We start from the raw sequence: 12,131 nt of genomic DNA, 5'->3' as shown, positions 1-12,131 counted from the left end.
GGCTTTGGTGTGGCTTCTGGACTCTTAGGACGCATGCATCATTGAAACACCAAACCTCCACTGTGACTCGAAGCAGCTTTATTTTGGCTGTCTGTAACAGGCCACAGTTTCATATGTTATAGTCGAAATGGCTAACAACAAACAAGAATCCCTTGTAGATATATTACTGTGGTCAATTAATATTTAAGGGTTCAGATATTCATAAGGTTCCTTTCACACTGCATAATTATAGCACTGTGATTCCAATTCAACTGCTATGGCTGCTTTGTATGGAATTCTGGGATATATAGTTTGATGAGGCACTAGAGGAGCTTTTTGGCTGAGAATTTGAAACGCCCCTCTTTAAACTGCCAATCCCAGGATTTTATAGGATCAGGGTGACCAGACATCCACCTTTTCCCAGACATGTCCTAGAATTCAACCTTTTGTCTGGGAAGAATTTCAAAATGTGCTCCATTTTTAGCCTAAGAAACATGCATTTATATTTATACTGAGTGTTTTTAGCTTTTATATGGTTATGTATTACATGTTTCTTGAAGGCCCTACATTTTTCAGTGCCTTGTCCTCCTTTGCATTTAGGACATCTGGTCACCCTGCAATCATAATGCCATAATCATACAGAATGAAGGGAACCTCAATTTTCTCCAGTACTATAGTTTCCATTGTATCAGCAGCAGCTCCCATCTTTGTGCTGTTCCAGATTTAATCCCAGTCTGATTCCTATGAGTAGAACTAACAGTTTCATCAGGGCTGGCCCAACAAATTTTGCTGCCTGAGGTTCCATGAGCCCCACCCTAATCAAGGTGCATAGTACCCAAATCCAATCAAGTTACTTTTGAAGAAATAACTTGAGGTAGGAAATTGTAAAACTGTCTCTCTCCATATCTGACAGGTAAATTAAAATAGCAAAACATTAAAATCACTTAGGCTTTGCTGCCTTTTCACAACAACCAGAACTGTTAACTCTCCTTGTCTAAAGAGGACTTTTCATATTCTCATTGAGCTGAGTAAACAGAATGGAAGGGGAAATGATGGATAAGGGGATTTAGTAAGCTGTGAACATGGTTCTACTTTTCTCTTCTCCCATTCATATTTTATATTATTTAACATGCAATTAATTTAAAGACATGTTACCTGCCCTTGGCTAAATGGTATGAATTCAGGGCTGACAATGCTTTTCTTTCTAGCATTTTCATGTCTTTGATAACACAGGCTGCAACTTCATACTGGAAGAAATTTCAGGCGTTACTTTCCTGTCTTATAGGCAGTCTAGAGGAGGAGAGGGAGGTAACAAAGTGTAGGTGGAGCTGATAACTTAAGTAAACAGGGAGCCCAGATGTAAGGGATGATGGGCTTTTGTACCATGCAGAGTTGTGTGCTTCAGTCTGTTATGGAAAGGTAAGAGATTTTCACTTACTGAATTCTTTGTTCTACCTAGGGATTTAAAATTTCTGCAAATTTTGAAGTCATGGGAAAAAGAGGGGGTTTTCCTTAGTTTTTTTCAGGGGTTTTTTTTTTTCCTGAGCCTTCATATCTCTAGTTCTACCCAATAGTTAAAGGTATGGGAGCCCTGGTATTTTTAGCACTTGGCAGTTTGGCACTTCGGCAGTGAGCAGGTGCCTCGATGCATTTTTAGTCTCTTTAAAAACAATTTGAAAAAAATTCTGAGGGAAAGAAATGGAAAGGTTAAAGGTAATGTATGGGGCATCTTTTAAAGCAAGACCAAAGGATGGCTAAGGTTTCCATTTTAGGTCATTGGTTTTCTAATGTGCTTTTCCTAGTTATCTGTTACTAAGACAGAACAAAAAGTATACCAAGGAGATTTGATGCTGCAGATAATTTCTCAACTAGATGCATTGCCCATGTGTTTGATGTTCAGTGCATACTAGCTGGGCTTATATAAAAAAGCTGGTGGCTGTATAGTGGTTAGTACCTGTTAATATCTTTTATTCACTACACAGCTAGCATGTAAGGCTGTCTTTCATCTTAGACCAAAGCTTTGTTTCTTTAGCAGAAATACATAATATATAGTACCACTTTGGGAGGCCTGATAAACTGAAAAACAATAATAGATAAAATAAATTTACCTGGTACAGAGATATCATGAGTTGGAAACTATGGTGGGATACAGACCACCAAAAAGAGGTGCCTCCTCAGCGCCTCTCTTTCCTGCACAGGAGCGCCACAGCATACAAATTGCACGGCGCTGCTGCGCAGGAAAAAAGGAGCTTAAAAAGCGGCTCGTTTTTGCGGCTGCGCAAAGCATTTGGAGGCTGCACAGCTGCAACGTAACCGTTACACACACCATCTATAAGGTGCTGTGTAACGGCGGCACGTGCATGACATGCTAGGGTTGCGGGGCGTGTGCACATGCCGCCCCGAGGCAACCCTAGAACATCGTGGACGTGCTGCAAAGGGCCCATCTGGACAGGGCCAATGACTCTTTATTTGCCCCTTCCTTTCAAGTTGCAGTTTGGAGGCCTGATTCTGATCCCTATCTTTTCTGCCTATTGTTTGCAGACAAGTCCTGTGCATGTATACTCAACTGTAAGCCCCACTGAGTATGCATGGTTTATAACCATAGACATCAAGCCCACATCTGGGACAGTGGTGGAAATCATGCAGCACTCCATATTTTGTTGGACTGCAACTCCCAACACCCTAGTCAGCATAGCCAATGGAAAGGAAGGCTGGGAATTTTAGTCCAACAAAAATTGAAGGGCCACACTGTTCCCACCCTGATTTAGGGAGTAAAAAGGGTGCTATACTGTTATAGCATTATGAGTACACTTTAGTTGCCCTGGCTACATCTTGTGAAATCCTGAGGTTTGTAGTTTGTTCAGAGGCATCAGAGGAGCTCCGTAGCAGGGAATTTTGCATACAGTACTTCCTAAACTTCATATCCCACAGTTTCATGAGATGTTTTCATTGCAGGTTAATGTCTGAAGCCAAATCTTCACTTAGCCTGCCATGATTTAGAATGTTTGGGCTATATGACTATAGCTTCACTTGCTTGTTATTTGCTAGCCTGCATTGTGTTATTTAGTACCTTTGCCAAATGATGGAACATGTAGTAGTGTGTTAATGGATAAACCTCTTGACCACATTTCTTTTTGGTTAATGATCAGATGGGAAAGGAGTTGAGGTTGTGTTAGGAGGATCCAAGATCAGTCTCCTGAGAACATTTGGAGTGAGAGAAGGAAGTGGGGCTCCCATGGGGAAGGGGAGGGAAAAGAATGTTTTGCTATTACAATAGATGAAAAGTTGCCTGCCTAAGATTTGAAATTATGGATGCTTTAACTATGCTTTGTTAATTCTTGCTAGTATATTCTGACAACAAGCATCTATGCAGAACATCTATAGTTTTCTAAAGAAAGATTTTCTGAGTTTTCACTGCTGAAGCCTGGATTTCTGAACTAAGATATTCCTGTATATGACAGTTAAAAAGGAGTCATAGCACTATAGCTATGTAGTGTAAAGGGGCCTTTGCTTAATAACTTCCCTGATAAAGGCCAAGTATCTCCCTTCTTTCTCTTTCCTTTATTATGGTGGGTGGTGAGTATACTCCGACTGATACAGGGACTAAGGATGGCATCTCTCCTCTGAATGCCTGCCTGGAGTCGGTAATGGGCTGGATGAGGGAAAACAAACTCAGACTGAATCCAGAGAAAACGGAAGTACTTGTGATAGGTTCTTCGGGTCTAAGGAAGGAAATTTGCCAACCTGTCCTGGATGGGGTCACACTTCCCCTGAAGGACGAAGTTTGCAGTTTAGGAATACTTCTGGACTCGTCCCTGCAATTGACATCTCAAGTAGATGCGATGGCCAGAAATGCTTGCTATCAACTTCAGTTGATATGCCAACTGCGACCCTACCGACTGAAGGGACCTTGAAACGGTGGTACACACTCTGGTAACCTCTCGTCTAAATTTCTGTAACGCGCTTTACATGGGGCTACCCTTGTACCAAGCTCGGAAGCTTCAGTTAGTGCAAAATATGGCAGCCAGATTTGTCACCGGCTCATCAAGGTTCGGCCATATAACACCTATCTTAAAAGATCTTCACAGGCTCCCTATTTGCTTCCAAATACAAGGTGTTGGTTATTACCTATAAAGCCCTACATGGCTTGGGCCCGAGTTACTTACGGGACCGCATCTCCCTATATAAAATCTGCCCCACACTCTTAGGCCTGTTACAGACTGCCAAAATAAAGCTGCTTCGGGTCTCTTTGGAGGTATGCTGTTTAAATGATGCATGCATCCTAAGAATCCGGAAGCTGTACCAAAGCTGCACTCCAGTGCTTAAGAATGGAGTGTGGCTTTGGCGCGACCTCCGGACTCTTAGGACCCATGCATCATTTAAATAGCATACCTCCAAAGAGACCCGAAGCAGCTTTATTTTGGCAGTCTGTAACAGGCCGTAGAACATCGGGTAAGAATCTATTGGAAATAGCAAACTTTAAATATGTTGCTACTTCACAAAGAGCATTCTCATCAACGACTCTGAGATTTTGGAATAGTCTTCCTGAGGAGATCCGCTCGGTGATCTCGCTAGAGACATTTAGAAAAGCAGTTAAAACTGAGCTTTTTAGCCGAGCATACCCCCACCTGATATGAATACCCCCCTGATATGATATGAATGATATGCCCCCGTCTGTGTATGATCCCTGTCTTGCTTGTTGATGCTATTGTCTGATGTTGGATATTTTGTTTTTAGCTGCTTTTAATTGAATTTTGATGTAAACACTGTGTGCTGTTATTTAGTCTGTAACCCTGCTTTGATCCACCGGGAGAGGCAAGGAAACATAAATAAATTTTATTATTATTATTATTATTATTATTATTATTATTATTATTATTATTATATCATCATCGTGTTTTCTGAAAGTGATGTACATAGCTGACTTCATGATTCGGAGGCTGGTAATGCTCCATCGGGTGTTATTCAAAATGATTGCTTAGCAGTAAAGAAGTGAACTAAATGGAGAAAGGGGGCATAATAAAGGAACATTTTACAGCATGTAAAATAAGCAGCTGCTATTTAAAAGAAATCAAATCAAGCTCCCCTTGTTCCCATGTATTTCTGGTCAGTCCCCTATATTTTATAACATCTTGCCTGGGGATGAGATCTTGAATGTTTGCATAGATTTTTGTGCCCATATGTTTTTCCAAATGAAAACATAGCAGTAATATGAATTTGAGTGGTGTGTTCTTTCCCTTGTGACTGTTATGGCTACTTGTGTTTGTTTTTTTTTTTTTCCAGAGTCATCAGTGACTCTGATGAATTACCTAGTATAATTAATGCAGAATGTAAGGAGACTGTATAACCTTTAGGCTAAATGCTAATCAACAAAAGATATTAGACATGAATGTTGCTGAATGATATTTGGACTGCACTACAACATGTACTGCCTTGGCTACCAATCCTATTGAAATCATTGGAACTGCCTTCCAAGTAAATGTATTTATTGCATCAGGGTATTAGTACGGAAAAGAAAAACGGTGAGAAAATACTCCTGATGTTTCAAATGCAGAGGCAGAAACTAATGTACAGATTTGGGGGTGGGGAGGAAGAGACTGCCTTGGATGTCAGCTCTTTCTCTTTGGAAGCATAAATCATAATCAGGTGGTGGTGTAACTTCAAAAAAAAATGTTGAGAGAGTAAATCTGCATATTTGTGAACCGTGAATCAGTCTTGTGGATTCCCATTAAAACTAATTGACAGGCTGGACCATATGTTCTCTTTCAGTGAAATGAACACATGAGGAAAGGGAGAGGGATTCATTCATTAATCATCTGCCCATGTAAACACTACTGTGAAAATGCCTAGAATTAAGATGCATTTGAGTGTGACGGGGCAAGGATAAAGATATAGGATAATTCTATATCTACTTGTTCCATTGGCCTCCATGGGCCTTACTCCTCTCTGTTTGCCAAGGATCTCAGCCTAAGGCAGAGGTGATCAAGTTTTATGGTATCAGTCCTCTCAGTTAATAAACCAAATCTGTATAGGTTACTCTCTTTTCATAAAGACAACTTGAGAGGCAAAACCGATTCTTATTCCATGCATGAAGTGAGAATGATTGATGAGAGAGGCAGAGAGCATGTTATTCACAGAACAGCCCTCCAAGGGAGCAAAAATATGCTTTCAAAAAACAGGTTGTTACTCCTTCATCAGAAATCAGTGTGCATAGGAATGAGAGCTGCTTAACACATTTGTATGTTCTTCTCTTAAAACCTACAAATCATATGTGAATGGTCCATCACAGACGTAAGAGCACAGAACATTCCTGGTTGCAGTATTCTAATTCAGGATGGGAATAATGTGTCTCTCCAGATGTTGTTGGGCTACAACTCCCAGCAGCCCTGGCCAACTTAGCTGAGGTGATGAAAGGTGGCATGTTGCAGACCGATAACCTCTGGAGACCTATCTGATGCTGTACTTTTTAGTGGCATATGTTCACTCATTCATCAGCCATTCATCAGATGTAAAGGATGAATGAGCTTACATGCTTGAGCTAGACCTTAGTCCAAAGCCATCAGTGGCAACTGTTCCATGTTCCAAATAATACAAAGTGCATAACTGTTTATGTTAGTAGCTATTTAGAACCATTATTGATAGTGTATGTGTGTGTGACATCAAGTTACTTGCTGACTTATGGCGACCCCATGAATTTCATAGGGTTTCCTTAGGCAAGGAATACTCAAAGGTGGTTTGGCCAGTTTCTTCTTCTGAAATATACCCTTCTTTGTACAGCACTGTGTATAATTACAGTGCTTTAGAAATAAAGTTTAATAATAATAATAATAATAATAATAATAATAATAATACAGCATGTAGTATTCATTGGTGGTCTCCCATCCAAGTAATAGCCAGGGTTGACATTGCATAGCTTCCAAGATCAGATAGAATCTAATGCCTTTTGGTTAGCTTAATATGACTTGTTTATCCCTATCATAATAAGATTCACTTATCCTACCATTCGTATCTGTTTCCTTTGTAAGGCATGCCCTTTACATGATGTTTTTTACTGACCTTGGTTTTATAGGAAACTTCACAGTTTTGCTTATGCTCTTGTATTCCAGGGAAAGACATGGAAGGAAACAGTTTGTCCATGCTGAAGGATGAGATTCCTCAGACGCCAAACTCTATTAATAAGGTAATGAGGTTTTCTGGGAACGTCTCATCCCTTTGTTTATGTGGATTAAGACAGCCCTGTGATCAAAGGTGTAGTAAAGTGCAATCTTAGTGTATTTTCAAAGTATGTGGAATATTGAATGATTGTTGCTGCTAGATGCCTTCTAATTAACACCAATGTATAGTGACTCTATCCTATGGTTTTATTGGCAATATGTCTTCAGATGAGGTTCCTCTAAGGCTGAAACTTACCCAAGTTCTCCCAGTGGGTTCCCATGATTGCTCAGGGATTTTAATACTGCTCTTCCAGGGTCCTTGTCCAACATTCAAACAATATTGTCTGTTAACATGAACTTGCTGTTTAACTCATTTTGGACAAAAATCCATACTTTTTGCCTGGTCTCAGTTCTATTGTCACACTGCTAGGGATTATGGGAGTTGCAGTCCAACTTGTGGAGGATTGCATGGTTCATACCCTGAATTAAGATGTTCCCGTTGCAGGGCAGGGGATAATATCATAGTCCAGTGTTAAAAAAGAATGGATTGATTTGGTTTTGATTTGATTTATATCCTGGCTGTTCTCTCAGAACTGGGGCCAAAGGCAACTCTCAGCATCATTTTAAAAAAATACAGATTAAAACACAGATTAATATTAAAATACTATTGAATTTAAAATGAATCTGTTAATATAATGAGCCTGCCATGGATTGGAACTCCCACCCCATGTTGGCCATTCCTCTGTCATCCCACTTTTTCAGATGCTTTTAAAGTGTCTCAGTTTTTCTCCTTCTTCCCATTTCCCCCCTTCATCTTCAGCTTACTTTAGTTGCTGCAAACTGAATTTAAGGTGCAAAAGTAGTTTTGCATACAATTAACTCAGCAGGAAAAGAGAGAAGAATGGGGTGAAGTCTTGCCCTTCTCCAGTAGGCTTAGGCAAAAGTGAACTGCTTCAGGCTCTTCTAATCTGTGTGTTCTTCTTCATTAATAACTCTTACTATCTTGACCATACTCTTTGTTGTTTGGACATATGTGTCCTGGTTTTCATCCTGGTGAAATGTTGGAAGGATATATAAGCCATGGTGTCTTGTTCCACTTTGGCGGCCTGCTGTGGATAATGATAACCAAGGTATGAATACAGACAGGATTATTATGTGGAGAATTTTGCTAATTTCATCAGTGTGTGCTCAAGTGCTGTGGTACAGATGACTGATGCTGATGGCTATTATTCAGTATTTGTTGTGTCTCCTTCCCAAGTGTACTGACTGTTACTGTTGCCATGGAGTGAAGCTTGAGATCTAACTTTCACTCCATGGGTTGCTGCAGTGTTTTGTCACCATTTCCTAGTTCTTTGTTTAAAGAACTAGGAGGTTCATTTGGTACATGCTGTGTTTAAATGGTCGTGTTTGCCCTGGATTACAAATAGTCATAGAATATTTTCAGTATTTTGGCCTTTGAGGAGTTCTGTTTGTAAAAAAAAATTATAAAACCATTTTATAATAGATAGTGTTGGCCGAATGCTTATTCAGATAGTTAAAATGGGCTGATAGTTTGTTTAATTGGAATTATCTACATACATTCCCTTTAAGCATGGGAAAATTTACCTACAGTACATAGCATTTTATTTCTTCTTTTTAAAAATTATGTGCATTAGTACACTAAGCCATCTGTGCATGTTTTTAAAAATCATTGCTACAATCAAAAATAAAAAAGAATAAAAAATAAAATAAATATAAAGTGAGCACAATGAAAAGTAGAATTAATGGGATTCACATGACACACAGATTACAAAACACCCTTCACAATTTTTTATCTTAAAAATCACTCACATTGAAAATTGAAAATCACATGACATTTGGAGGTACATAATTCAGTAAAAATGTAATGTCCAGAACAGCTGAATTTTGAAACTGCATGAAAAAAACAGGAAGACAAGATATTCTTGAAAAGTCAGATCTGTAATCATGAAACTCTGTAACAGCCTCTCACAATTTGGTGCCAACACATAGGTAGGCTGCTAGGTTAGGGAAGACTTCTTTGCATAAACTGTTCATAAGATACTTTCCATGTACATGATGAATTTTGGAGCATGTGGCAAAAAACCTCTGTGGATGTGTATGGCAATGCCAGTCAATCACAAGCTAGAAAACCCTATGACCTAGTCATCTATCTTCAGCCATAATTTGCCCATTTCAGACAATAATAAGAATATGGCTCTAACAACAAGTACCTCCATCTTATCTGGATTCAGTTTCAGTCTGTTTTTCCTCATTCAGTCCACCACCTTAAGACATTCATTCAGAGGGGAGATGCCAATCTTAGCTAATGCTATAGTTCGAGGTATGGAGAGATATATCTGGCTGTCATCAGCGTACTGATAACCTCCCCCCATGCCTACGGATTATCTCTCCCAGCAGTTTCATGTAGATGTTAAATAGCCATGATTACCATGAGCCAGGAAGTGGTGGAAGAGACTGGTGAACATATGGGGATGGAGAAGTGTGGACGCTCTCAGCTTGCACATATGGTTTGGCCATGATATTGGAACTGGATCAGTGACATTAAAGCTAAGTCAGTGAATTGGAGTATTGTCTCAGTTATTAGCTCTCCTTTATTAGCACCTCTTCCCACACTTTTGAGAGGAGCATTATCATCAGTTGTTAGGAGGTGGTCATGTCTATTACCTTCCTGTGAAAAGCTTCCACCTGCTAATTTTTATGGTTGATACAACTGTTAAACAGGGGTGGGAATCATGCAGCCTGTAACCACCTGTGGTCTATGGGGTTTCCTTGCAACATGCTCTCCTGGTTGTCCCAGGGCACCCACGTGAAGGTGTAGTTTCATCACAAAATACACATGGAGGGACTTTTTGGACCTTAAAATGCTGCCCTCCCCAAAAGAAAACAACTGAAAGGGAGCTCCAGTTCTTGAAAAAAGATAGTTTGGGTTATTGTCAAATGTTCTATTGTGGGACCTTACCACATTGCCCCCTGAGACATGATGGGGGCGTGATGAAAGGGGGCGGGATAAGAATAGAATGGGTGCTATCACCCATTCTATCACACAGTAGAATGCTGCTGATGCCACCGGAAGTTTCCATTGCATTCCGGATCCGTCCCAGAGGAGGCGATTTTCAAGAACTGTTTAGAAGCATTCCTGAAAATCGCCTCCTCTGGGATGGATCTGGAATACGATGGGAACTTTGGTGGTGGTAGCACCCATTCTGTTCTCATCCAGCTCCCTTTCATTGTGTCCCCATCACGTCCCAGAGGGCAATGCGGTAAGGTCCTTGGTTTGTGGAACCGAAGATTCTCCTCTGACCCTTGGAACATATCTATTCCTGCATTAAATCCATGGGAAGAAGTGGTGCCGCTGGTCTTTGGTCAGCAGACAACATTGGTTCAAATCCAGCACAGTCAACTGTGGAACACTTTGGTTCTTCATTTATTAAGTAGCTTCTCAAGGTTAACCAAAACTCATGATAATAAAAATTTAAAGCATATGTAAAATGTGTCTATGAGTTATAATTATCAAATGTGAATGAAAATGTAGTTTGCCTTGAAGTTAATGTATGATTTAAATAGGCGCCTGTGGGCTTTTCTGCTTATCCATCTTAATAAGTCTCAAAATAGCATTATTGTGTAAATAAGAGAAAAATAATAGCAAAGGAGATTATTTACATGGGCATATCTGTGTGTGTAGGCTGAAGGCAGTTTATTCAAGAAGTGTTTATGAGCTTTTAGGAATAGAAAAGTACCATGGACACCTTCCTATGACCTCTCATTTGACTCAATTAATAGGAAGGAGTCACAAGGTAGTAGAATGCATTTTCCCTTGGTCCAAGTACTGCTGAAACCCTCTTTTTAACGAAGGTGCTTTCCAGACCACCCAAAAGGGCAGTCTGCAAAGCGCCCTCATTTGCTGTGCAGAGAAGCCTCAGCGGCCAAACTGCGCGACTCCTCCAAGCTGCAAAAAGAAGCCGCAAAAAGCGGGTCCTTTTTGCGGTGCGGTAATGACAACGCAAGGCGCCAATGGCACACTTACAGCATTACCGCGCTAAGCATCTGCTACGTCAAGATGGCGGCGCCCATGTAGAATGGGCACCGCCATTTTGTACATGCTTGGCACGTACTAGGATTGGGGGCATCCGAAAAGAACGCCCCTTTCTAACCCTAGTATGTGCTGTGCACATACTTTTGGCCTGTGCGGAACGGGCCAATGTATATTTCTTTTAAGCTGCATGGTTTTAAAAAATGATAAGTGCCTTGGGTTCCAAGCCTTTCTGGGTTCCTTAATCCTCAATTAATCCCAGTGTCAGAATAAACATATCAGGTAATGGGGATTCCTTTCTTGGAATTCGGTGGAAGGGGTTTTCCTTATACAGTACTTCTCATTGCTACTGAATTTGAAGAAAAACTGTTTCAGTTCTAATGTGAAGTTGAAGGCTTTCATGGCCGGCATCAATAGTTTTTTGTGGGGTTTTTGGGTTATGTGACCATGTTCTAGAAGAGTTTATTCCTGATGTTTCACCAGCATCTGTGGCTGGCATCTTCAGAGAATGCTGGCCTGTTTCAGTTCTGTACTAGTGTTTGGCATTAGTAAGGGAATGAATGAGAGTGTACAAACTGGAGTTTAGTCCGGAGAACACAAAGGTGTTTCTGGCTGGTCAGAAGACAAATGAAGGGTATAGGGATTCATCCTGTGCTGGGTGGAATTACACCCTCCTTTAAGACCCAGGTTTATGGTTTGAGTGAACTCCTGAATTTAGCCCTGAGCCCATATGTCCAGGTTTCTGCAGGGGTTAAGAGGGCTTTTGCATAATTAAGACTACTGTGCCAACTGTACCTTTTCCTGTAAATGTTAGATTTGGTCAAGGGGATACGTGCCTCAGTTACATCACATTTGGATTGCTTTAATGTGCTGGACATGGAGCTGCCTTTGAGTGTTCAGGAAAAGAGCTTCAGCTAGACTGTGGAGTAAGGCTGGTTATAGGAGCA

General features: G+C 40.5%; 1 protein-coding gene across 1 annotated transcript in view; it reads left to right on the top strand.

Annotated features, from left to right (window-relative positions):
• The window catches only part of OSBPL5 (oxysterol binding protein like 5), a 358,346-nt gene that overhangs the window by 273,402 nt on the left and 72,813 nt on the right, over positions 1–12,131 (top strand). The window contains exon 3 of the mRNA XM_042447041.1: positions 7,086–7,159. Within this exon, the coding sequence (XP_042302975.1) occupies positions 7,086–7,159 (74 nt within the window). The remainder of the gene's footprint in view (positions 1–7,085; positions 7,160–12,131) is intronic.

This window comes from Sceloporus undulatus, chromosome 1 (assembly GCF_019175285.1).
Source record: "Sceloporus undulatus isolate JIND9_A2432 ecotype Alabama chromosome 1, SceUnd_v1.1, whole genome shotgun sequence".
NCBI classification, from domain to species: Eukaryota; Metazoa; Chordata; class Lepidosauria; order Squamata; family Phrynosomatidae; genus Sceloporus; species Sceloporus undulatus.
Note: the sequence above shows the minus strand (reverse complement) of the source record. Positions and strands in the feature narration are given on the sequence as shown.